Consider the following 27,900-nt stretch of genomic DNA (forward strand, 5'->3'; position numbering starts at 1 on the left):
AGCTAACTGCAAACGAGTACAATCGTACGGTGGAGCAATATATTGATCAATAACTGGTTGTCCATTTAACCAGATTTTAACCTGAGTTAGTTCAAAGTCTGTCCACTTGATTTTCAGTATAATTTCCTTATAGGAAAACCAAATTTTTCTCAATGCTATCAATCTCCCAACCTGTGTCATCATGCACGACTTTATTCCAAATAAATCATAATATCCAAATTACAGTATTGAAGACAGCTTTGCAAGATTCCCAGTCATCCAGCTAGCTTGGAATTTCTTGGAAAACCACCACTTGATTTGGCCACATTACACTTAAAAGCAGATGATCATGATTTTCTTCCGAGCTTGTACACAAGTAGCATCCATTTGCCGTAAATATACCTCTTCTCTCAAGTCTATCAAGAATTGGAAGCCTATTAGCAACTGCTATATAAAGATATAAACAAACCAAGATTCATGAGGTATCTGATCCTTAATCCAAATGAAACTTCTCCACTGTTCTTTAGAATAAGCATGCCTAATAAAATTCCAGCATGCCAATGTTGAAAAAAGTGTTTTGAAATCTGTATCAGAAAGGAAGACAGGCATATCGTACTATATCATATTGTATCATAAGATATAGGAAAAAACACATTTACAAAATTACAAAAAAACAGAAAAACACTAAAAAATCAGGAAAAATAGAAAAAAATGCAATAGGAAAAAAAATTAAGCATTAAGATCAATTAAACATAGATGTGCATTAAGCCATTAACATCAAGTAAATTTCATTACATAAACTTGTATAATAAAATTATAAAATACATCAGTCATTTTCAGCGAATATTCAGTGTTCTCCATCAGGGATGACATCTTTGTAATGAAATAGGAAGAGAGGTGCACACACAAATCCACTATGGGATGGTGCACATAAGCCACTAAGGGCTAGAACAAACACTCAAGAACTAATAAGCCACTAATGGGCATAACACAAAGACATAAAACATATAATTTTATTATATTAACAAATGCTCAAGAGAAGCATTCCCACAAAGGGGACAAGATGTCCTTTATATAGGCTAAAGAGGGACTAAAGGGGGGACATTATAGCTGTTGGGGAGGCCCCAACAGCTAGAAATATAGCTGTTGGGGAGCCCCAACAGGTATATGGCATAAAGACCATAATGCCCTTACATAAAAAAGGAAAGACAAAAAAGGAAAAATAAAAGAAATAAAAAATATCAAATCTGCCCCTAATGGGCAGGACCTATTACACATGCAGAATTGCAAAAGTACCCCTAGTGGGTATTACTTATTACAAGAGAAGAAACACACACACACATATATATATATATATATATATATATATATATATATATATATATATATATATATGTGAACAATAACATATACACATATTTAACAATCTTGTGATAACTGGGCAACATCTTGTGGTGGCTGTGCATCAAGTCATGCCCATTCCCTTCTATTTACTTCCAAACTAGTAAGAATCTCAGCCCGTACATTACTTAGAATGTTAGGTGAGTGATACATTCACATAAAGTAAGTTTGAATGCCTACAATGTGCAGCTTAAAATGATACAGGCCCCAGTGATGCCATCTCAAAGTGAAAATGTGAGAGAAAAGGATGAAGATGCAGTATGGTGGGCCTCACTATTCATTAGTTTCCACTGATGAAAAACTCATATACCTCATTTTTTACTATGTTAACAATGAAAGATATGAAGTAAAATTTATTAAAATTCCCTAAGATCTGTAATTACAATAATGTGCATAAGAAAAAAATGATGTCTCTAGTGATTGCTTTCTCATGTTCGTCCTCAAAGAGCTGGTAATGAAGTAAATCTTCATCAGACAAAACTCAATTGCAGATGAAGGTGACAGTCTAACTGCATTAATACCCTCAAGTGGAGGGCTCACAAAAGAGAAAGTAGCAACTAAAGAGCCAGATAGCCTGAGGAAACTGCAAGCTCTCACACATTCCTGCACTACTTATGGTACCTATAAGATGCATACATCAGACTTCTGTTTTAGCAACTATTTAGTTGTTTGTCTGATTTTTTCACACATGCCTGAGGAATTTATTTTCAATCAAATGTGCCCATACTTGTGTTCAATATTGTATGCCCTTTATGTGATCAAACCTGGACTGAACATAAACTTGAGTGATGCCTTGACTCAGACAGGCGATTAAGCTAACTGCATGGACATATTGACCTATCTGGTTCATTTGTTGACCTGTGCAAGCCGCAGATCAGTTACTTGCAAATGAATTTCAAAAGCATGGGTTTGCAAGCTATCAATATGCCTCATATTGGCCCCACTGGTATCAAACTTTATCTATATTGCCATGTGAACATCCAGTGATATTGTTTTGTGGTAGAGGGAAACACTTTTTGTATGCAGGATAGTTTTTATTTTATCATCTGTTTGTTCAAATGGTTTTCAACTAGAATGACATTTGTATTGTTGCAGATCAAGGATCAGCTGATCCCATAATTAGTAGATGGATTTACATTAAACTTGTCAATGAAGATCGCAACAAATACAAAGCCATGATAACATGATAGTTGATGGAAATGAAATAATTTGCTTTTTCTATTTAAAAAACTAATTCGACAATAAGTAAGATTGAATAAAAAATGTGAGTTCATGGTCTAACGTTCTGTCTTTGTGGCACAGTTAGATGAAGTGGATATGGGCATGACATATGAGGAGTTATCATTCTATGGACGGCTTAGAAAGATTTTCCGATGTGGCCCTGTCTCAATGTTTCAGGTTACTCTCATAAACTCAGGTTAACACAGTTTATTATCTAGGTTGTGCAACAACCCTTCTTATGATGACATAGTTAAATAATATTATTTTTACTTATTATACTCAGATTGTTTGAGAGATGAAATTATCTTATTGTTTTTTCTTATTATGTGTGCACATGTAAGCACACACATGCATTTATGACATGGAATCGATCAACTGTAGCAAACATCAAGGGATCAAGTACTCCTATGGACTAACTTGGTGTGGTATCCATTGCAGTGGAGCTGTACCTGATGGAAAGGTGTTCATAGCATTATACTTTGGTTAATGTCTGTTATTTATAGCTTTATTTTTTATGTTTTAGAACCTTGTTCACACGTGGCATGGTAGGCTTACTCCTTCTGAGGTTGCGGCAAAGGTCAAGCACTTCTTTAAGTACTACTCAATGAATCGGCATAAGATGACTGTCCTAACGCCATCATATCATGCTGAGGTATTTTCATTATGTAGATCTTGACTGACTAATTATTCAATTGTCTATGCTTGCATTCTATGAAGTATATTCAACTTAGATATAAGAGACTTGACTTATTTTTAAAATGTGGAAACTAATGTCTTTTGGAGTAGAAATTCTTATTCTTTTTTTTCCTTCAGCCCTCCAATGTCTATAACTCCATATGGTTTCATTTTGTTTATTTCATTCGACTTATTTTTTTTCAGGTTGTGCTCAAACATTTGCCTATTTTTTCTATTCTTGAATTTTTAAGTAGTGAGGATATGCAGAATTTCTGAAGGCTTTCACTAATCATGGAAAATTAAGAAAGACAACATTGTTTCCTGCAGAGTTATTCACCAGAAGACAATAGATTTGATCTTCGCCAGTTTTTATACAATACAAGGTGGCCTTATCAGTTCCGCAAGATTGATGAACTTGTACAGAAAGGTGCAGCTGGCAGCATCCTTGTGGTAAAACCTAAGGAGCCAACAGATTTGGAAGTTTCCATGGTCCATGCAACTGGAATGGGGGTCGCAGCAGCTGACGCTGGAAACCCGAGGACTGGCTTGTAATTTTGATAGTTTGGTAGGTATTTTGATATCTCTGCTTTTATGGGGGTAATAAGATGTAATTCATGCAACATGTTGTTGACCCTTATCTTTCTAATTCATATCATGGTAGTTGCATTTGGTCTTTCTCTGTTTCTTCCTCAAAAGATTTTGGTGTCTGAATATTTTCCCATGCATAGATTATTCTTTTCCTCTCTCTCTCTCTCTCTCTCTCAGCCTTCTCTTTGGACTTTGGTTGGAGCTGATATGACAACCTTATGCCAAGGATAGTGGTGGCTAAGGCACTTGTTTGGCTGGTATATTTAAAGATAGATGGATCCAAGTTAATCTTAGCAATACAGCATCAGATGGTTGAAGGGCACCTTGATAGAAATGAGATTGTGAACATGCGCTTGAGTTCTAAGATTATCCTAGATTTTAGGTCTCTAGTCGGAGTCCAGCCCTGGAAAAGCCAATATCATTTATTTAGTTACTGTTTTCTTTGGTAAATGTTGTCTTTGTGTGGCTTTTGCTTTTTTATTGCCTAAATTTGCCACCGACTCACAGTTTGGTCAAGGTGTCTCGAGGTAACGAAAGATAGCAAATTTATTGCTTTTCTTTCAGTGAAATTGCATGATATACGCTTCTATTTTTTCAATCTTAGTTAATGATGATGCCGTATTTTTGCTGGATGATAAACGACCTTTGGCCCAATCTACTGTTTGTCGCTTATGTTTGATATTTGACAGTCAGACAGAGTGTGAACAAGAGCTATTGTTGTCATTTTCTCGATTGATCATTAAATGCCAATTTTCCTTTTCTCTTTTTGAAATGAGGGATGATCAGGCGCAATCTGATTGAATACTTCTAGTGTGCTGCTTAGAGATGTCAATGGATTGAATTTTAATCCAACTCTGTTTAGTAGGATTTGGTAAGCTAAATTGATATTCAATTATAATTGAATGCGGATATGGTTTTGATTTTTTTTCCTACCTAATTTGACAAATATCCAGATTTGATGGATATATGAATCTGATTATGTGTAAAAAAACTGGATATGGTATGAGCTTTTCACCATCCCAATTTGAATCCGAATTCGAGTACTTTTAGTCAACATTCAATTAGTCTAATTTGGTATTGGCCACATCCGACCTGAATCTGAACCATTTACATCCGTAGTGTTGTTGCATCTGATCACCCACCTTCTTTGGTAAGAGACAATCAGTTGTGGGGCCCAACAGCAGATGGTGTGTGATCAGGTTCCGGAGCACACCAAAAGTGTGTGGTCACATTGCACCTGATCCGTCCTCCTTATGAAATCTAAGCAGGCTTTTCTTGAATCTCCCATTCATTCGGTTATTCTTTCAGTGAATAGCATTGCCAGCATTTATAGGTCACAAGGACAGCAAGGTCCACGTGCATAGGCATATTTCTGTTTGCAGTATTGTAGGATGCCGTGGCGTGATGCATTGGTTACGATGTTACAGGTCCAGCCGTTTGATCCTGAGTCTACCCAGCTGGTTCACTTTTTCGTAATTTTTTTCTTAGGAACTTTGAATCTTTTTTTGTGTTGGTCTGTTTGATCAATAAGTAAAGAATGATAGATTATTGGATCTTTGAACTTGTTTCTCTTGTAATTTATTATTTATTAGGGTTTGGGATTGGATTGGGGTCACCTCGGGTCAGTGAAAATCCTATGGGCTGGATTGGGGGCTCCTCAATTTGATGCGAGTTGTAACGGGTTGAATCAGAACAATGTTGATTCTGTGTAAAAAGTCCATGTATCTTCATGGGAATTGAAAAGTTTTTTGAACTTAAGGGATTTGAAAAGTCAAACTCCTTTCCCAAAAAAGTAACTTTATGAATCCATCAAATTTACCTTTTTGACTTAAAAAATCAATCATATATTAAAAAATATTATTTTTAAGGCTTTTTTTTTAGTTATTTTAATATGATTGAATTCATCTAGTGTTAACAGCAATTAGTTTATTGTTAGATTAATCCATATATATATATATATGTATATATATATATATAAAGAGGGAGAGATGAGAGCAGGGGCGTAGCTAGGATTCATGTGAGGGGGGGGGGGGGCAAACAGGGGTGTAGAAAAAAAAATTGTATTTGTGTAACAGTCGGGGGTTCGGGGGCAGCGCCCCCGAAAAAAAAATTTTTTGAGATAAAATAAAAATGGCTACAATTATTAATAAAAATCTATTTCATATGGACAAATCAAACTATTTACTGCAGTCAGGGCTGGGCTAAAAAATGGATAAAAATCTATTTCATATGGAATCAGGGCAGGGCTAGGACTGGGCTTTTAAAAAAAAATTAACTGTTTGGGGAGGCAGGACTGGGCTACAGCCCAGTCCTGCCCCCCCTTAGCTACGCCCCTGGATGAGAGTAACAGTGGATGCCGACGTTGGAAAAGTATGCACCGTTGATCGGTGCACGCTGATTTTGCGCAAAACAAGCATTATAACTGAAGGGCCTCTACTGGTAGAAAAGACAGCACCTAAAGGCCACTTTTGTGCAAAAATTTTTTGCACTGCTGATTACGCATGCCATCAGTGGCACAACTGCGTCTAATAACATCAGATGAAATGAGCGTCCAATATTCCACCCTTCCCTATATGTGTACGTGAAAAATATATGATGGTTTTGTACTATGATACCTTATGGTGGTGCACACTCTTGTTTGTGTTTGTATGAATTTAGCCACGAAATGATAGATCTAATTATGGTTTATTTACTACGTTAACATGTTTTATTGTGTCTAATACTTTATAGATCTTATTTTTTATAGTGAAAATAGATGACTCACAATTCATGAAAATAAGGATAGTTTAGAAATGACATCAAACATCATATTTCAATCAAGTTTAACATATAGAAATAATAAATAGAACATGTTAAACATGATCCAAAGGTTAGATTTTGCATTTGGAGCTTAAATCTATATAACTCAAGCATGTACCATTATATATTTATATATTGCTACAATCCATTCTATTTACAATCAATTTAGCAAATAACATTTTTTTGTCGAAAAAACATGATCCAATGGTTGATTTTTACTAAATTTGGCATCTTGAACATGTCTATGAGGTTTGATTGAGTCAAAACAACTCACATAGTGACATTCCCACTTGACTGTAGGTATAATTGTTTGTAGAATATATATATATATATATATATATATATATATGATTCTCAAATTTAGTTCTTTTTTAATTGGCCCAAACTTTTTTAATGCTTTTAGTTAATGTTTTGAATTTTTAGCAAAACCTTTAATTTTCAACATGGTAGCTAAGACTCAGCCGAGTCAATGATAAACTCAGTGAGTGTTAGCTGATTCAGCCAAGTTTGGTCCTAACCGAGTTATATAACTTTTTTTAACTTGGCTAGGTTCCAATCTGAGTCAACTTGGGCGAGTTGACTGGCCGAGTTTTCCAATTATGATGAGCATGAGCCCCTGCTCAAGCTTGGCTCATTTATTTAGTTGGACAAGTTCCAACTGGTCTTAGACGGCCCGGTATGGCTTGGCTTATTGTGCAGTCCAAATTCTACTCTCTATATATGGTAAGGTTATAACAGGATTGGGGTGGGTGGGGGGGTGGGTGGGTGGGGGAGGGGGTGGTGGTGGTGGTATCATCAGGACTCCTTTCATTCAACTCCATAAGAAGTTTAAGGAAGACCGAAAGTAAAAAGGGGGCGAACTTTGTAAACTGGTTCAAGCTTTATGGCCATTGCCGGATGTGACAATCACCAAAGATAACATGTTATGTAAAGATGAAATAAAATATTGGCTACAGTTTATAGTACCATTGTATAGCGAATCTCATAGGTAGAAGCATTATTTGATTAATTGACCACATGGATGTGTTCAGCATGGTTCATTTATTAAAAAATGCACTTTGAATTGAGTGGTTTTGATATAAACATATAACTTTGTTAATCAAAAAATCTTGACAACATAGCAAATTTGGGAGTCCCGATCGGGTACTGGCACAAAATTTGTGCATTAAGCACCTGATTGCCCTCCATCATGCTTTGCCCTGTTCCCAAAATAGAGGGTGATCAGGTGCTTAAGGCACAAATATTTGTCCAATCATATTGCACCTAACCTTTTCATCAAATTTGGGCAGCCTAATCTTATGGAAAATCCAATTGTTTTACATTTCTCATGTTTTTCCGCAAAGTATCGGTAAAATAAAAAATTTAAATTTCAAAAAATAGTCTTTGTGATGAAATGAAAAATGCATATATTTCATGAAAAATAATCATTAAAAATGTAAACATCATGATAAAAACATGATATTTTATAGTTGAATGGAAATGTTGGCGACTATTTTGGAAATCTCACAAGAAATTGTTTAAAATGTTAAACCAATTTCTGTTTTTTCATGTTTTTTTTTTCAAAAAACGATAATATGTATCACTGGTTGTGGACTAATGTATTTTGTAGTCCTCAAAAGATTTGTTTTTACCATGATGTTTTTGCTAAACAAGCCATATAGATAATATCCATTTTACCAATGAGTTACACCTGAGGGTATCCAATATTTTCCCGTGAGATTATTTATGCCCTTCATGCTCTTTTAGTGTGTGACTCCATTTATGCTCTCTATCTCATAGACTTTTTATTAGGGAACATTATGTAGGGTAATGTTTGCTACCTTGTGGGTATGGAACCCCTAGTAAAAAAAATGCATTATTTTTATTTTTCAGGGTTTTTTTACATTAAACCATCTGGATGTGATATACGTATTAGGTTTAATAAAAACTAGCGTTTGGATCATGTTTTTTTTTTTTGTATGTCAGATTTTACTAGGGTTGAAAAATCAACACCACGCAATCTACCAAAATTTCAAACCTCAAAAGAACTTTTTTTTACAGATTTGGTCAAAACAGCCTCTCTCTCTCTCAAACCTGAAAAGAAACAATTTTTTTACATTAAAACACTATATCCAAGGGCCTATTACCACTATTGGAACCATGTTAAAAGCAGATTGGGTCAAAACAGTCTCTCTCTCTCTCTCTCTCTCTCTCTCTCTCTCTCTAAGTTCGCTCCTCCTCTTTCCTTTCCCCGTCCGCGGCCTCGCCGGAGCCGCATCGTCGCCAACCCCCTTGCTGGCCGAAGGGCACCACCATTCCGGTCTGTCGCCGACTCTTCCCTCCGACGTCGTCTTCCCCTTCTTCCTCTGTTCTTTCTTCGCCTTTTTTTCTCCTTCCCCCTGCGTTTCTTCTCCGCTCGAGCGCCGACCGGAGGGCAGCCATTACCTTAACCCTCTTCAGCCGCTGTCAGAGACCAGCGAGGCCGTCCTCCCCCGTTCGCCGACTGTCTCCACCGCCCCCACCACTGGGGTTTTGTGCATCGCTCCCGCTCGTCGCTCCTCACTCAGAACTCTCTCTTTGTTGGGTGTTCCAGCCACTGCTGGAGCCTTCCCTTCCGCCGGCCGTGAAGCCAGGAGAGCGTTCAGCCTCGACTGCACCACCAACCCCACCGTCTCGTCGCTGCGACCCTTGGTGCCCAAAGAGCTCTGGTGGATTCCTTGTTCCTGTTCGAGAGAAAAAGTTTCTCGTCTACCGCCTTCAGATCCTTCTGCGCCTTCATCATGAAGGCATCCTTGTCGAAGCAGCAGGGTAACTCTCTCTCTCTCTCTCTCTCTCTCTCTCTCTCTCTCTCTCTCTCTCTCTCTCTCTCTGCTGATGATGAGAGGCAAGTTGCGGGGGTTGGATCGATTTTGGAGTCTCTCGTGTAGTCGGTCAATTTCGCACAACAAAAAAGCTCTCTTGGAGTTAGCGAAGGGTATTAATGCTTGGGACTTCGCGGTGTCGCTCCAGAAGTGGGGAGTTTCGGTTAGGGTCCCGTTTAGGCTATCTCAGGGATTCTTCGCATCATTATTTGGGTTCTTGGCCCGCGGTTTGTGTCGACGAGCGCTTGATATAAGGGATGTTCGGTGGTTTGTCAAGTCTCTTCACAGGGAAGCTTTGGAAGAAAATGAGATTCAAGGGTTGCTCAATGCTCCTTTTTTTCGGCCCTACTCTAACAAGGATGTACTAGAGGGGTGGAATCTGGTTTGGCCGACGTGGCAACCTTCTTTCTGCAGCCTTAGGCGACGGGCGGATACGTGTCGGGCGAAGCCGGAATACTGGTGGTGTACTGTCTGTTTCAATCGCAACTTTCGTTCAAGAGTTTTCTATCATAGGTGTGGCTCGGATCGTTCAAAAAATCGTCATATTATTTGCCTCTCTGGCAAGTCTCGTATGCCGGAACCTTCATCACACGCCAGGCACCGGGTCCATGACCCTCGTCGACCTGTTGTATCTTTCAGTGATGTGGCGCAGGTGTGTACCATGGAGGCAGGTACCTCTTCATTTTCGGCGGTTAAGATAGGTTCGCTTTGGGTACCGTTGAAGGCATCCAGTGTCGTCTGTCCATCCCATGATGTCGGTCGGTCGTCAGAGTTATACCGCTCGTATCCTAAAGCGTCTATCGAGAAGCGTCCTTCCAAGCAGACAATATGTCTCATCCGCCCTGATGAATTAATGAGTAAAACTGCTTTCGAGATGGAGTGTGGGTCCACTTGCGTTGAGAATTCTTCGGGCTCTATATGTTCATCCGGTTTGCCTCTTCAACTATTGGGCCGCCATCACGATCTTGCTTCTGGGAGTTGTGCTGCATCTGTCGCCCATGATGGATCCTGGGCCCGTTCATTTTTCGATCATCATGGGAGCTTGTGTTCAGTCGATTCTACAATTCGTATTCTGACGATATTCCTACCATGCAAAGGCGTCCTGGTGTGCATGGGGTCTGCCCCAACGTGTGTTTTGGGTTTTATCTGCGTGATCTCGTTGTCACCTTGCATGCTACACCCAACTCACTTTTTGAGTTCGGCGGACTGCTTGCCCGATCAAGACGGGGGTTGTCCCATGGAGGGTATCGAAGCATCAGTTCAGGGGAACTCGGGGGCCTCCTGCTTGCAACCAGTGCATCCACAACCTTGCCCAGATTCGTCAAGTTTGGGGGGTGAGTCGCAGGGGGTCGATGACTTGTTTGACATATGGGGTATGTCATTCGTCGAGGCTATGCAGACACTAGGAGTGCAGATTTCAATCGGGCAGCTTTCTTCGATCCAACAACAGATTGTTCCTCGAGCACGATTGGCGGTCAGGGTCACAAATAGTCTTCGTAGAGCTAAATCATTGGCCCGTTCGCAAGCCCAGATTCAGACAGATGGCTCCAGCTCAGTTCGACGCTCAGTCAGGCAAAGGCGTACTAGGGTGTTGTCTGATTATTTATCATGAAGATGTGTATTTGGAATATTAGAGGCATGAATTGCCCCCGTAAGCGGTTGTTTTTAGCTAATTGGATTAGGTATGAAAGTCCGGATGTCGTTGCAATTTGTGAAACCAAAATGGAGGATATTCCATTAATAGTGGTATCTTTCTTATGGAGAGGTGCGGCATATGCTTTTAAGTCGTCCGTTGGGTTTGCTGGGGGAATCCTGGTTCTTTGGAAAGCTTCTCTTAAGGTGGTGATAGTAGATATTGGTCTTTATTCAATCTCCCTTTCTGCAAACTTGTTGCCATCACTGCAAGATGTTGTTCTCACGTTTGTGTATGGTCCTGTCGTGTCTACTTCGCGATCAATGTTTTGGGCTGATTTGGATCGAGTTCTGGTTGCATTTGGAGCTCTTCAGTGTTTAGGAGAGGATTTCAATTGCCTGTTGTCCACGCAGGATTCTAGTTTACCGGTTCTTCTCAGTTCAGGAGTTTGTTCAGCGGAACCAACTTTACTCAGTACCTCATGTGGAGGAGCAATTCTCGTGGTCAAATATGAGGTCTCGCTCTTGCTTGCGGATATTTGATCGGGTTTTTCTCTCCCCAGAACTATTTCACGCAGTTTCGGATGTCACTGCTTGTCTGCTGCCACGGACCATGTCCGATCATGGACAAATGACTGTTTCGTGGGGCGCAGGCTTCAAGGCGTGTCGTAGGTTCTTCTTTGAGGAATGGTGGCTTCGGGTACCAGACTTTCAGCAGTTGGTAGGTCAATCGTGGGCTCAACCTACTACGGGATCTTGGGTGGCCATCCGCATCCATGCTAAGCTTCTTCGTCTTCGGAAACGTATTAAGGAATGGCTAAGTTTTAATAACCTGAACAAGTTTAGGTTCATCGGCCAGTGGGAAGCCGAGCTCTCCGATTTGGCCCAACGTCAGGTCGATCTTGTTGGTGTACCGGAGGGTCAAGTGCTTCAGCTGCAGGAGCGTATCGTCGTACTCTCTGCTCTCGTTGCAGAATGGAGAGCACGAGATGAGCTTAGATGGAAGTTGAGGGCTAGAGTTGCATGGTTGGCTAATGGCGATGATAATACACGATTTTTTCATATGAACGCATCAAATAAATACAATAAGAACTGGATACTCTCGATCGAGATCGATGGATGTCAGTTTGGTCCGCACAATTGTCTGCCAGCTATTACTTCTTATTTCTCCAGGTTGTATTCGGCCGACTTAGGCGTCGGGGGTGTCATCGGCGATATGGGTTATAAGCGGTTGGCGGCAAACCAATTTGTTTCTTTGCAGGTTAGATTCACTGAAGTGGAGATTTCGAATGCTATTAGAGAACTATCGGGATGGAAGGCACCAGGCCTTGATGGTTTTCACATCGACTTCTTTAAAGCATTTTGGTCAAGTGTTAAAACTGACCTGCTCCACTTGTTCGATGAATTCTATCGTAATGCGAGGTTGCCTAAACCATATCATGTGACAGTCATCTCTTTGATTCCTAAGAGGCAAGGGGCGTCAGACATATCCAACTTCAGGCCGATTTCGATGATGGGTGCTCTGTATCGCATTATATCTAAGGTGTTGGCTAATCAATTGCGCGCTGTCATTGATCAACTTGTTTCTCCGAACCAGGGTGCTTTTATTCCAGGTCGAAGTTTGCAAGGATCTTTTATTTGTGCAACTGAGCTTCTTCACTCTTTACAGTCGACTGGATCACCGCACTTCATGCTAAAATTGGATTTTCACAAAGCTTATGACAGTCTAGCATGGGATTTTCTGATTGAATCTCTAACAAATATGGGGTTTGGCAGCCGGTTTATAGCATGGGTTAAGGAGTTGGTCACAAAATTTGTATCATCAGTTTGCATCAATGGAATGAGAGAGGAAGAATTCAAGTTGGCTAGAGGTGTACGACAAGGTTGTCCTCTAGCACCTATCCTTTTTAATATCGCAGTAGATGGTTTACCTATTCTCATGAAAAGGGCATAAGAAACAGGCTTCTTGGAATCCTTGGGCATTCCTGGTTTTGTTGGTCACACAATTCAATATGCAGACGATACTTTAATATTTGGACATGCGAATGTTAATCAAATGTACAGGTTGTGCTTCATTATTAAAGTCTTCGCTGCAATTTCAGGCCTTCGCCTGAACGAGAGTAAGTGCGCTCTGGTCTTACTCAATGCTGACCCTCTTCTCCAATCGGCTGCTGCAAGGATCTTCAACTGCCCAATATCTGACCTTCCTGTCAATTTCTTGGGTCTATCGTTGCACTCTCTGCAGCCAGTAGGAACTTCTACTTGGATGTCTACCATAGAGCGGGTGCAAGAGAGATTGCAGGCTTGGAAGGCTCGATATTTATGTTTTGCGGGACGAGTGACGCTCATTCGCCATGTTTTAGCTAGATTACCAGAGTTTCGAATGAGCATGTCTATTATACCGACGATAGTAGAGCAGACGATTAACCGTTTGCTTTCGCACTTCCTTTGGTCTGGGAATGTGTCGCACAAAAAGTACCCGCTTGTTTCTTGGCAACAGATCGTTCTCCCGAGGCAGCGAGGCGGCTTGGAGATTCCAGCTCTGACAAAGAGGAGCATCATTTTAGTCTTGAAGTGGGCTTGGGAAGCTTTCACATCTCAATCTTCTTGGGCTACGTTTGTTAGGCAAAAATATGGTAGTCTACATGAATCCCTTCTTTCCACACCTAGTTCAGTGTGTTGCTCGTCCCTCTGGCTGGAGTGGCGGAAGACACTTCGATCCTTCAGTGGCAGAGATCTTAGGCCGGTCCATGGCCTGCCATGGCTTCACTGGGCCATGGCGAGCGGAGATAGGTTCTCCATTAAGCAAATTTACCATTCCTTGTTGTCGTCCGGGATGGACTGGTTTCCCAGTGATTGTATGTGGGGTAAGGGGCTAGCTCCAAGGGCAAAAGCTTTGGCGTGGCTTGTGGCTCTGGATCGTGTTCAAACCCAAATTAATGTCAGGAAACGGGGGATTTAATTTCCAAGCATGTGCGTTCTTTGCGAAAAGGCTGTAGAGGACACGACTCACCTATTTTGGCTCTGCCCAGTCGTTCTAGACTTATTTTTTCAAACTTGGGATGCACCACCTGTTCAAACTCATCCGTGCTCCGTTATTCGGGACCTCTTGCTTGGTCCCAGGATTGTACGACAAAAAAAAATGGAGATTATTGTGGCGGGTTTGGTTGCTTTCAGCATGGTGGGTCATATGGACCGAAAGAAACGGCATCTTTTTCAGGGGCATCAAATTCGATTTCGGAAGGCTTCGGCAACGGGTCATGTCTGATGTGTATCTAGCTCTTAAGTTAAATAGTAGGGGGGAGGGGCTGATCGGCTTGTACTCTGATCTATGCAAAATCACTATCTAGATTATGGTTTTTTTGCTCTTATGTTTCTCTTTTGTCTCTCCCATCCAATATTCTGTTGGATGTATTTTGGTAATGTTGAATGGTGAATGCTCTCTCTCTCTCTCTCTCTCTCTCTCTCTCTCTCTCTAGGGTTCCTTACCCATACACGAGGGTAGCGAATACCATCCTCACTATGTAAATTAGGGGCATCAACGGGCCTGGTTTACCTAGAACCGATACAAACCAAACACTACAGGGTCCAGGTATGGTGATAAATAAGAAGACCTGATTAAGACCCAAGTTCAGATCCGATTAATACATGGACCTGGTTATAGTTTGCGAAATTTTATACCAGACACGGGCCCAACCCGAGCTCCAATTAAAACCCATAATTTTTCAATGTAAAAATGATAAAAAAATATGGTTTACCAGGTATGGTCCGGGTTTGGTTCATGTAGTTCTTATTAGGTCCAGATATGGTTTTTCTTATAATGGACCCAATTAGACCCAGGTTTGGACCCGATACCATACCTGAAAATCTTATCCAAATCTGGTTTCATTTGGATCCGAATTAAAGCGGTCCCGTTGACACCCCTAATGTAAATAGACTTTGTCTGTTAAAAAGTGCTAGTACCAGCAAAGCCATCCGCGGTGTCAATCACCATGGACCCGCACTGTTTGAAGGTGTTGTTTTTAATCTCATGATAATCACCTTTTGGAGATTTTACCACATACAAGAAGTAAGATTACATGGTTACAAAGTCATAATCAATCAATCAATCCTTGCCACTACTTTGATGAGCAAACATGAAACAAAAAATTCTCTAAGTCCACACAAAAATCCTCCACAAGGCAGTTGCAGCCATCACATCACTGGGAAAAAACACACTTTTGATTCCCCAATGCCGAAACGAGAAAAACATCAGGTGGAGCCCCATGACCACCCTGCCTTAAGCGACCTACCCTTGAAACAACCCAATTGAATCACCCACCAAGGCATCAATGTGCTTCCAACCAACACCCCTACGTCAACAAGCTCTTTTGATTACCACCGATTAGGGGTGGATCTAGTTGGGCATAAATGCACAGTAAAAAATAATAATAATTTCTATAACAATATAAATATATAATATATAATATATATACATCGAATACTAAAGCAATATATATATATATATATATATATATATATATATATATATATATATATATATATCAAACACCAAAACAAATTAAAAACAAAAAACAAAAAAAACCATAAATCCATAACAGAAAGCAAAGATAGAATCATGATTATTGCTATTTGAAAAAAAATGCATAGTGAAACAAAACAATCCTAAAATTCTCATTTATGTTAATTGAAAAAACTTCTAAAATTTTAAGTTCTAACCAAAGTCAATAATCCATTATTCATAAACAATGCTAATTAAAAAAAATACATAAAACCTTAAAAGAATAATCCAAAATTCATGTCATTTTAACAAATACAAAATTGAAACCTTAGTTATTACATCATCAATTATTTAGTTATGCTAATCAAGCATGTAAAATCATGTTTAATGTTAATTAAAAATGCAAAAATACTTAAATTAAATATTTATTTTATTTAAAAACAAACTAAAAATCTAAATGTTATTCATTAAAACACAAAAGTTTTTAAAATCTAATTAAATATTTATGCTATTTAAAAAAATAAAAACCTCAATCCTAACAAACATCATTCATAGTTTTCATACAAAAGCTAATTGAAAAATAATAATAAAACCGCTAAATTTTTAACTAAAATCAAGTATGAATATCATGACTAATGTTGATTAAAAAAATGCAAAAACAACTAATTAATATCCATCTAATTAAAAAAAATGCTAATTAAAAAAAACACAAAAAGCCCTAAGCCCTAGTTATTGCAATGCAACTATTTAAGAAAACGTAAATCGAAAACCTAAATCCTAATAATAACAAACAATATTTTTAATTTCATATAATGATTGAAAAAAAGCATAATAAAAAAAATTTAAATACTAATTTTAAAAATCACCAAAACCCTTAATCCTCACAAAGGGCCTGAAAAAAAAAACAAAAAACAAATGATGAATGGCCGGGGCACCAGCCTGAGGAGTAATGAGAGAAAAAGATAAAGGGCCTAGTCCTATGCACGTTGGAGGCTGCCTCTAGACCAGAGCTGATGGCTAAAGCACTTCAAAACTTCAAGTGAGGTGGGTCGTGGGCGCGGTGACCTATAGCCGATGGGTCTATCACTTGTGCATTGTGATTGTAGGGTAGGGGAGACAGAGAGAGACACATAAAAGAGAGAGAGGTAGGGTTGGGGGAGTGTGTATATATATATATATATATATATATATATATATATATATATATATATATATAGAGAGAGAGAGAGAGAGAGAGAGAGAGAGAGAGAGAGAGAGAGAGAGTACTTGCCACTCTCGAGATCACCCTGATTAGGTTGGGCACAAGTGGTGCACACTTTGACCGGAGGCACTGCCCACCCCAATCCATTACCCCTTGGAGGGTTTTTCGGGTCAAGGTGAAAACGTGCCCACCTTACCTACCATTGACACCACCGATGTATCTCTTCAGTATGATCTAGCTCCGCACTCCTCCAGGCCTTCATCATCACAAGATATCATACTAGCCATACACCGTGGGTGATTAGCAACGATCTAGGGAACTGACCAATTCCGATTATGAACTGAATCCGCTAATTTTTAACCAACATATAACAAGCGTCACAAAAGTATTAATATAATATTAAAAATATTTTCAAAAATATTTAAAAATAAACTGAATCAGCTGATTTCTGACGGATACTATACCAATAGACGGATTTACAACCATACTGACAGCATTGGTTAATTCTTGAACAGAGCTATGTCACAAAGACCTGCCGGGTTTGGTTTGGTTTGGACCCAAGTGGAACCAGACTGACCCTGATTTTCAGGTATGATATTAGGTTTGGACCCGGGTTTAATCAGACCCACCATAAGAGAAACCAGACCTGGACTCTATAAAAACTACATGAACCATACCTGGTAAAATACTATTTTTTTATCATTTTTACATTGAAAATTTGTGGGTTTTAATTGGAACTCCGGCCTGGGTCTAGTATAAAATTTCACAAACTATATATACCCAAATCCATGTATTAATTGTACCTTCATGTCCGTACCCGGGTCTTAATCGAGTCTTCTTATTTATTACCATACTCGGATCCTATAAGACTTGGTACAGGTCGGGTCCGGTTAAACTTGACCCGTTGAGACCCCTACCGGGGCGTATGCCTGACTTCGACTTTGCAGTAAAATATGCCACCCGTGGGTTTCAAACTTGTGACTTTCCGTCAACTTTGTGGCATTCACAAGTCGTCCCTACCACGTGCAGAGCCCAAATATTGACAATAGCTGTTACATGATACACATGATGAGAGGTCCATTCCAATCGAGCGTAGAAGTCATCCCATAAGGCTGGGTTCGGGTATCCGAATGATCAGTTGTATTATGCCCAAATTCAGCAAGCCCGTCCAGATCCAACTAGCTGAAACAGTTGGATTTTGGTTCGGCCTTTCACTTAATCCTAAAAGAATCGGGATCCAAGGAACATTTGAAACAATCCGTCTAAAATCATACCAAATAAAAGATTATACACCACTCGGACCCTAAATCCACAACTAAGGCATAGTCCACCTCCTGGTCCGAATCCTAATTAAGCCGTGTCCCACCGCGTAGGATTTGGTAATGTCAGCTCTTGATCTGATATTCTGAATCCGATCCGTTTAAGGAGGGGATCATTTTCGTCCTTGACCCAAGAATTCGTTCAGGAACTGGCGGGAGTCCTCGTGCCGAATATTTAAAATTCAAAAAGAAAAAGAACCCCCCCGTCTCCGAATCAAAGATATCAACATTAAGACAGGTTCAACAACCGTTGAAACTGACAAACAAGACAAAGAACACATAAGCCAAAAATAGACACAAAATACAGATAAAATCCGAGGCGATCAGTCCGGATCCGGGGGAGGCCTTAGCGGCAAGTGGCGTTGAAGATTCGGAAGGCATATGCCACCTCCTGGTCCGAATCCTAATTAAGCCGTGTCCCACCGCGTAGGATTTGGTAATGTCAGCTCTTGATCTGATATTCTGAATCCGATCCATTTAAGGAGGGGATCATTTTCGTCCTTGACCCAAGAATTCGTTCAGGAACTAGCGGGAGTCCTTGTGCCGAATATTTAAAATTCAAAAAGAAAAAGAACCCCCCCCCGTCTCCGAATCAAAGATATCAACATTAAGACAGGTTCAACAACCGTTGAAACCGACAAACAAGACAAAGAACACATAAGCCAAAAATAGACACAAAATACAGATAAAATCCGAGGCGATCAGTCCGGATCCGGGGGAGGCCTTAGCGGCAAGTGGCGTTGAAGATTCGGAAGGCATATGCCACCTCCTGGTCCGAATCCTAATTAAGCCGTGTCCCACCGCGTAGGATTTGGTAATGTCAGCTCTTGATCTGATATTCTGAATCCGATCCGTTTAAGGAGGGGATCATTTTCGTCCTTGACCCAAGAATTCGTTCAGGAACTGGCGGGAGTCCTCGCGCCGAATATTTAAAATTCAAAAAGAAAAAGAACCCCCCCCCGTCTCCTCTTTATTTCTTCCTTCCCCTCTTCTTTTTATCTCATCGAGAGAGAGAGAGAGAGAGAGAGAGAGAGAGAGAGAGAGAGAGAGAGAGAGAGGATGGTGGATACAGCGCATCTGGAGAAGATGGGAAGAGAACTCAAGTGCCCCATCTGGTAATTTCTCATGATCTATCCTCCCCCCGACAATTTTTTTTTACCCTCTTCCAGTTTCGGTGGTTTTTCATGGGTTTTTTTCGGGTTCTAACCGCATAGCCGATGATTGGATTATCGGACATTGACAAGAAAATTTCACCGCATAATTTATTAATTTTTCTTGTGGCAGCTTGAGCTTGCTGAAATCGACGGTTTCCCTTTTGTGCAATCATATGTTCTGCTCGTAAGAAACTCATCCATTATGCTGCACACCTTGTTTAAATTATCCACTTTCCGATTTTTTGTGTTTTTGTATGAACCCTCTTGTTCTGTTTGATTTGAAAGAATGAAAACCTAATTGGTGTTTTTGTTTGGGATTAGTTTGTGTATCTCAAAGTCGATGAAGTCTGGTTCGAGTTGCCCGGTCTGTAAGGTGCCGTATAGCCGAAGAGGTATGCAGATCAAAGCTTAAATTCATCTCTTTCTTTTTTCCCTCTTTTGGCTGGACAAAGAATGGAGATTTGGGTATTTGAGCAGCTCTTGTATTGACGATAATCAGGAGTTGTTATTGTTGTCTTGGACCTAAGTACTAAACTTGGAATTCAAGAAGAATATTTATGTACCCAGATTCTAGAGGTTTTGGAGTTAGCAATATTAACTTATGAATGATTTATTTTTCTAACTCAACTTATGCCGAATCACAACGTTTGGGTTGCCAGTGGTTTGGGGGTTTCCAACTATGGCCAACTTAATCCTCTGTTTGGCAATGTTCTCCTCAGCTGCTTGAATTGTTGAGAGATTTTCAGTGCCCACCAATTGTCCCATTAAAACTTTCCTCGCGTAAAAGGATCTGGGACACTACTTTTGTGTGATTTTGCTTTAAGAATGGCATATAAGAGAACACAATACGTCAGTAAATTGGAGTACCCCCTGCGACATAGATAAGAAACTCTAGGGTAGTAATTTCCAATGAGAGCGACATCAAGTAGCTGTTCTCTTAACAATTTATTTATTTATTATTATTTTTACATCAGAAATTCGACCTGCTCCTCACATGGATAATTTGGTGGGGATTTATAAGAGCATGGAACTTGCCTCTGGAGTTAATATTTTAGTGACACAGTCTCCGTCTTCAAATGGGAAGCAAGGTAGGTTACTGCTTTCTTATGTATCAATAGTAAACTGGTCTCTTAACTTAGCAAGATGGTCGTTTACCTTACAATTTCCGGGTGTTACATCTCAAAAAGCTTTATTTTCTGCTATGCTTTGATTTTTGGATCCTAAAACGGTGTAGAAGAACAAAATGGTTTTGATAAACCCCTAGCCAATGAGCCACCTGGAGCAAAACGAAAGAAACAAGGATCATCCAAGGCAAGAAGGCCAGGAAGATCAGTGAAAAAAGGTAATGAAGTTCCCGAATCTCACAAGATAATCAGGCCATCGTTTCTCAACAAGAAAAGGATTCAAGTTTCACCACATCCAAGAAGAAGAATCTGTGAGTCACCAGTGGCATCTGATAAGATTCCTAAGCTGGATGACAATGGGCTCAGTGATGATAAAGGAAAATCATCCTGTGGTAGAAACTCCAGGGATGGGAAGGGAAAGTCATCCTGTGGCTGGAACTCCAGGGATGGGGAGAGTGAATCGAAGCCTGAACATGAGAGACATCAATCTATTATATCAAGAGAAACAAGTCATTTTGATGATAAAGGGGAGGTGATTTTATCTCCTTTTTTCTGGTTGAGAGAGCAGGAAAATGACGATGAAACTGCAGAAAAGCAGAGTGATCAACAGTTAGAGGTGTATCATGTTACTGACACGCCACCATGTGCCGTGCCATCATTTAGTGATCTAAAGGATTCAGAAGATGGTAGTCCAGAAAAGGTATTTGTCTAGCTTGCACTGTTGATCTCATTCAGCTTAGTGCACCTTACTTTGAAGTCTGAGTTTTAATTCTGTCCTTATTTGTTCAGGAGGAAATGCATTCGAAATCTAAGCTTCTCAATATATATGATAGTGAGATGTTTGAATGGACTCAAAGGCCTTGCTCTCCTGAACTGCATTCAACGGATGCAAGAAAGCAGGTTTTTCTCCTTTCTTTTGCCATCCAATTTTCATTTTGATTTCCATGTGATTCAACTCTTCAGTAATATTTCTTTTATATCAAGGATTTATTTAGCTTCAAAGTGTAATACAGGACACAGAAAAGCCATCATCAGTGGAGAAGGGGTACAGTAAGCCTTTGATATTTTCAACTGAATTAGCTGATATGCAAGATCATGTAAGGAACCAAATTTGTGAACAAGAGCTTAATGTGACAGACAGGGGAATGCACGATTTGGAATGCCCACACAGTGAGAATAGTGGTAGTTCAGGCTCAAGAGCTGGATGGATCAAAAGACCTAAAAAATCATGTACTAGTAAAAGTAAAAGATGCCATATTAAACAAGGGGCCCAGGAAACAAGATCAAGGGATGGGTCTGTCAATGGTAACACTAGTGAAATGATGAGAGGAAATCCCAAGTCAACACCTGCGAGAGAAGGAACTGAAGAGTTGATTAGGCCTGCTGATATTCATGAAACCATTGCAAACCAGGAGCTCAAAGGACATGATAACATGGATGGGGATATTCTTGGTCTGGAATACCTGGAAGCTGCAAAGAATGAAACACTAGATCCAACGAAGAAAACAAGCAAGAGATTTCAAAAGCCTAGCAATAAAAATAGCCAAAGAAACACTGTTGAGGAAAGTAAGAAAAAGAGAAGAATAGATGGGTATAGTGATGCTAATTCAGATGAACAACAAAAAGATATTCCCAAGTCATCTTCATTTGAGAAGGTATCCTTCGACTCTTCAAGGGACTTGAATGGGATCTGTGATGGTGCAAGGAACCAAATTTCTGACATGGAGAATGATAAAACAGATAAGGAAATGCCTGCTGTGGACTTATCTAACTCTGATAAAAGTGAAATTAATGGTTTTGAGATAAAAACAAGTGAGAGCAATATAGAATGTCATAGCCGACAAAAAAGGAAAGGAAGATCAGTAAGTAGAATTGGGAAGAACTGCACAGACAAATACCATGAAAAAATTCCTGAACTATCTGCAACAGGGAGAATATGTGAATCCTCTTGTGGGATTACTGAATTGTCTATTTGTGTGAAAAGACAAATCTCTGAGGTGGACCCTAATACACTTGGTGCAGAAGCAGATCATGAGGAATGCCCACAAACCAAAAGGCATGTGCGTCAAGATTCAAGGAGAAAAACAAGCATTAATTTTGGAAGCTCTTGCCATATCATAAATCAGATAAATAGGGCAGACAATAAAAGGAAGGGGCCAGTTAATAAGATTGCTTGCAGTGATGGAGAGCAAGTCCCAAAAGAAATTGCTGTTAATTCAGATTATGTTTATAAAGATGAACCTAAAGTTTCTGAAGTGGAGACATGTTTACAAGATGGAGCTGCCAATTGTTCAGCCAAAACTGTGGCAGTTATTGCAGTTAAGGATTTGACACTGCGACATTGTGAAAACAAATGCAGTCCGATTTGTTGTGTATTTTGTCATTCTTTGGATGATTCAGAGGTAATCTTATCCCTCAAGTTTGAACTGAAGTATTATTCTTGTTACCTTAGAATTCTAATTCACATTTTTTGTGAAAAACATAGGCTACTGGGCCAATGCTGCATTTTGTCAATGGCAAGAGTGTTGCTTCAGATTGCAATGGAGATTCCACTTTCATCCATACCCACAGGAATTGTGCTGAATGGTGAATTAAAATGCATTTCATGTACACATGCATATGCTTGCAAATGGGCATGGCTGCATGCTCAATGCGCACAAACACTCATTCTGCTGGCATATAGAATTTTGTTTACTGTCATTTGATGTGTATTTGGTTCCAATGCGGATACTCGCATGTCATGGCATAATGCCATGCTTATTAGCAACTGCCTTGGCATTCCATGTCTTCCTTCATGTTAGCATTCTTATTTTTGCAATTTCAATTAATTTGTGATAGTTTTTATTTACTTGAATATTTGGTTCAACAATGGGTTTTGATTCGGAGATATGCACATAGATAGTTTGACATTGTTTTTGTATGTGTGGGTTTCCCCTAAAAAAAAACAATTGCAGGGCTCCAGATGTTTACTTTGAAGATGAAACTATCATTAATCTAGAAAAGGAGGTATCAAGAAGCAAAAGGATCAAGTGCAGCAGCTGTGGGATCAAGGGAGCTGCTCTTGGGTGCTATGAGAAGAATTGCAGAAAGAGTTACCATGTTCCCTGTGCCAAATCAATTGCAGAATGCCGATGGGATATGGTGAATCTCTCTCTCTCTCTCTCTCATGCTTAGAACAAACATTTCAACATTCAAAGAGCCCATAGTTTCATAATGGTGCAAAACTATCACTCTAATGGAAGGTTGTCTCATATTTCAGGAAAATTTTGTCATGCTCTGTTCACTTCATTCTTCAGCTCAACTGCCAAAAGAGCAACCCATCCAGCAGAAGCGAAGGATCAAGAAAACATCTCACAAAGCGTATGCAGCAATTCATCAGCTTACTCTTTTATCACCTTTAATGCACTCTGCACTGTGAAATTTGGAAGTCTGGAGCTTCCGTATTTCTAGGTAGATGAATGACTGGCTGGTTTTTCTGGCATTGGACCAAGAAAACTTGCGGAAATTTCAAGTTGTTTTGTTCAGTTAATGGTTGTAACCTGCCTCGGGCATCTGAGGGCCTTAAACCTTGGAATGCTATACTCTGTTCACAGTCACAGCACAGCTTCACATGTCTGGCACTGGAAGCATTTATAGAGAAAGTCATTTTTTTTTATTCCTAGACTAATTTATTTTAAATTGTTAGGGATATGCAATCTGAACCAACAATAAGCACTCCATGGCATTGGACTTGTGGTACACCCCAAAAGTGGGTTATAAGCTGTTCTGCTCTTGAAAATTCAGAGCAGGTATGCTGGAACCTTTGATTAGTGTATTAGAAGATGCCTACACACGATCATTTTCTGTGTTCCTCTTTTCCTGATAAATTGTGAGATATACAGGAGCTTGTATCAAAATTCTCAAGGATTGCGGGATTACCGGTATCAAAGAGATGGTGCTCAAGTATCACCCATGTTGTTGCATCCGTTGATGAAAATGGAGCATGCAGGCGAACTCTAAAGGTCTTGATGGGCATCTTGGAAGGGAAATGGATACTGAACATCAACTGTAAGTGCAATACGGCTAAGCTGCTAGTATTGATATGGAGTGGTGATATTTTTGAACTCTTTTGTTTGTTTTGATGATCATATTGATGCAACCTGCTTTGTTATGCAGGGATTAGAGCATGTTTGGAGGCCATGGAACCTGTTGATGAGGAGCCATATGAGATCACTCTTGACATCCATGGTTTCCGTGATGGGCCTCGACATGGTAGAATGCGACTCGCAAAAAAGGTTTGTTTAAATTTCTCTCTGAATGCAAGCTAAGTTTCTCCTTTACTTCGTGATTTTTTCTGATAAAATGATCTTCAGATTAGCAGTACAAATAACTCATGTCATGTCTTACTGCCGAAAGACGAAATGCACTATTTTCAAAATCAATTTGTTTTGACAGTTACTGTAATTGAATTCATCCCTAACTCAAATAAAATGTTTTTCACTTGAAATTTACAGGCAATCTTGTTAATATCGGCCAAAATGTCTCTGTTGTCTATACGCCGCCTTATCTCACTTCTAGCAATTTGTTGCATCTAGTTGACAATTTAGGATATTATTTACCTTGGGAAAACACGACTTCAGGTTGGGAGGGCTCTTAGCTTTGATACTGTTGGATGAATTTCATTCCTCTTGTTAATGAAAGGAAGCCAGCTCTCAAATGACTAAAATTACGATAACTGATGAGTGCTTTAAAGGGATTTCATCACTTGGTGCAAGAGAAACCACAAAAAAAACAATGTAAGATACAAAAATCCTACCATGTTTGTAACTGCTTAGGAGTCAGTCTTCTAGTTTCCCCCTAACCATTCTGTGCTGGAGCAAGAATATGAAAATTATATATAACTGCTACTGCCAATGTGCTTGATGTTCAAATTCTCAGAAGAATGCAAAGCTATGTGTGTTATTGTTCTTGAGAAGGTGTTTGGAACTTGGGTTTGTGCTCTCTAGTCTATGTTCTGTCACTTCTGTGGTTCTCACTTATACACCAGTCATGGCACTGCTAAAGGCTTGCATAGGTCATATAGTGAGTTTAGCAGCTTCTGAAACGCACTCTTAGCCTACAGGTTCTAATACTAAGGAGTTCAGCATGAGAATTGCAGCTGTTATTGTGGGTGCAGTTGCTAATCCTCGGAAAATTTTGAGACAAATTTAGTGTTGACTAGAAAGTGGTGAAACAGCTGGGGCTAACCGGATTTTGAAACTCAGGGATAAAGTCATCAGACTTCAAAGCCAAGATGACAAACCTTCCACAAACTAAAAAAAATCTTGTAAATCCATGGTTGAACTTGGGTGTCTGGTATTGGGGGGTTCTGTTTTAAGCCTTGACACTATCATGAACTGAATCTTTATTGTTAGGGAAACTGAGATAAATTCACTAAGAGTCTGTTGCCTAGTTGACCGATTTTCCTAAGCCATCTTTAACCAGACTTTTATTACATAGTTATAGTGCTTTTCACCAAACGTTGATAATTTATAAGCGGTTTCTTTCAGGAACCCAAGCTCTTTAATGGCGTCAAGTTCTACTTCAGTGGAGAATTTGCAGCGTCCTACAAAGGCTATCTGCAGGATCTTATAGTTGCAGCAGGTGGGACAGTTCTTCAAAGGAAGCCCATCTCAAGGGAAGCCTCTGCCTCCCAAACTTTCATACTTTACAATCTCGAATTCCCTGAAAAGTGCAAATCTTCAGAAGCATCATCCATTATTGAAGGCAGGCGCAAAGAGGCTGAGACACTGGCAAGGTCTAGTGGTGCGCAGGCTATAGGCCATTCATGGGTTTTGGATTCCATTTCTGCATGCTCATTTCAGTCCCTAGACAGGTTCCAAATGGTCTGAGCAGTTCCATTTCTCTGCTGCTTTACTGTATAAAACTGCTGACGGGAGCTAATTGACCTGTTGAAATCGTCCCCAATTTTCAATTCTGCGTTTGAAAATAGAATAAAGCTTTAGGTGGATAATGTATCTATTTTTGGCTGTCTGCGACCTGCTTTTTTGGGGTCATAATCATGTTCCAAGTAGATCATCATGGGGTTTTTCCTTGCTGCCGAAATGAGCTTTAAGAGAGTTTTCCTTCCATTTGCAGCATCATTCTCAGTATTTCTTTCAATCATGTACTTGACATCAGTGTGTGTTGGGGGGGTTGGTAGGTTAATCTAATTTTGAGCCCTTCATATTTAGTAGAATCGAACTAGTTGAGATGTTGGTGAAAATATTATATTTACTTTTAAGAGTACAAAATATCTTTTGTTTTAGAGAGAAACGAGAAAGTCAATCACCATTGTTTCCAAGTTAATAAGGTATCTTTGTAATAATTTAAAGAATGAAAGTAACTTTTCTAAATTTAAAAGTGACTTTATATTTTGAAAAAGAGAATATATGGTAGTTTTGTGTCATCTGCTGATTCTACCATACGGTGGTACGCACTCTTGTTTGTATAGACCTAGCCACAAAATGTCAGAGCTATCAGTACAAATGTGTTTAATGTGGTTTATTTACTACACTAGGAGGTTTATCATGTTTAATAAGCAGCAAGATACAGTAAAAAATCAATGGTTCACAATTTACAAAAATGAGGGTGGCTTAGAAATGGTATACATCAGGTAGTCAATTTTAATGCATCAAAACAGCACATAAAACATGCTATACGCTAATCATGATTCAAAGGATAGATTTTGCTTTTAGAGATCAGGGCTATGTAAATCAAGTGTGCCCCACCACAAGTTATGGCGGTTCAGTATCACAATAGAAGCACCTTTTAGAAGATGCCATTGCTTTTAAAGTTCGATTAGTTGAATGTGCTAATAATCTTTTATTTATTTTTACCTTTTTTTTTTCTGATCTAGTGAACCTACTTAAGCTGAGTTGAGCTGAACAGGCCATGTTGACTTCATAGTGCATGAGGGAAAGGCAGTTAGGTCTACTCTGCGCCATAGCAACCAAGGTTTTCCATGTATTGTTTGGCACAATGCAGTTTTTGCATCTCCAGGGCAAGTTGCATTCGAGACGGACAGCATATAATGCTCAGCCTAGTTTGAGACACTGCCTAGAATGCATGATCTGGTGTTGCCGAAAGTGTTGATAAACTAAAATGTACAAGCATAATTTGGTAGAGGTACCACCGAGGTGGTATCCCATGTGGTAAGGTGTCAAGCTGAAGGCCCAGGATCGAATCCCTCTGCCACATGGGGTGGGTGTTGTTCTGGTAGGGGTCCGCCTAACCCCATCTTGCCTTTCGAAAAAAAAAATTTGGTAGAGGACCATGAAACTATCAATCATGGAAGCACTAGAATGCACTCAAACTTTGGGAATCAGTAAGGTGTGGATACCAAGATGTGATCGTGTTCAGTTGCCCGGTCTATGTAAAGTGGTTCATCAAATTCCAAAATTTTCTTACATGTGCACTCGGTCAACTTTACAAAACAACAATTGGAT

The 27,900-nt window shown here is 39.6% G+C and overlaps 2 protein-coding genes across 2 annotated transcripts in view; both read left to right on the forward strand.

The window, feature by feature from the left end:
• The window catches only part of LOC149831306 (glutamine-dependent NAD(+) synthetase-like), a 43,922-nt gene extending 39,969 nt beyond the window's left edge, over positions 1 to 3,953 (forward strand). Inside the window, exons 5-7 of the mRNA XM_090012023.1 lie at positions 2,683 to 2,778; positions 3,125 to 3,253; positions 3,604 to 3,953. Of these exons, the coding sequence (XP_089868149.1) occupies positions 2,683 to 2,778; positions 3,125 to 3,253; positions 3,604 to 3,828 (450 nt within the window). The 3' untranslated portion in view covers positions 3,829 to 3,953. The remainder of the gene's footprint in view (positions 1 to 2,682; positions 2,779 to 3,124; positions 3,254 to 3,603) is intronic.
• A 15,262-nt stretch (positions 3,954 to 19,215) lies between these two features.
• Positions 19,216 to 26,304, forward strand: BRCA1 (breast cancer susceptibility1). Its single transcript, XM_090012994.1, has 14 exons — positions 19,216 to 19,271; positions 19,441 to 19,494; positions 19,632 to 19,702; positions 20,285 to 20,398; positions 20,575 to 21,134; positions 21,224 to 21,334; positions 21,448 to 22,836; positions 22,920 to 23,020; positions 23,389 to 23,575; positions 23,694 to 23,794; positions 24,120 to 24,222; positions 24,316 to 24,481; positions 24,590 to 24,708; positions 25,963 to 26,304. Exons 1-14 carry the CDS (start codon positions 19,216 to 19,218, stop codon positions 26,302 to 26,304), a joined length of 3,474 nt encoding a protein of 1,157 aa, XP_089869120.1.
• The last annotated feature ends 1,596 nt before the right edge of the window (positions 26,305 to 27,900 follow it).

The sequence above is a fragment of the Nuphar pumila genome, chromosome 7, assembly GCF_984573655.1.
Source record: "Nuphar pumila chromosome 7, dmNupPumi1.hap1.1, whole genome shotgun sequence".
In the NCBI taxonomy this organism is placed as follows: Eukaryota; Viridiplantae; Streptophyta; class Magnoliopsida; order Nymphaeales; family Nymphaeaceae; genus Nuphar; species Nuphar pumila.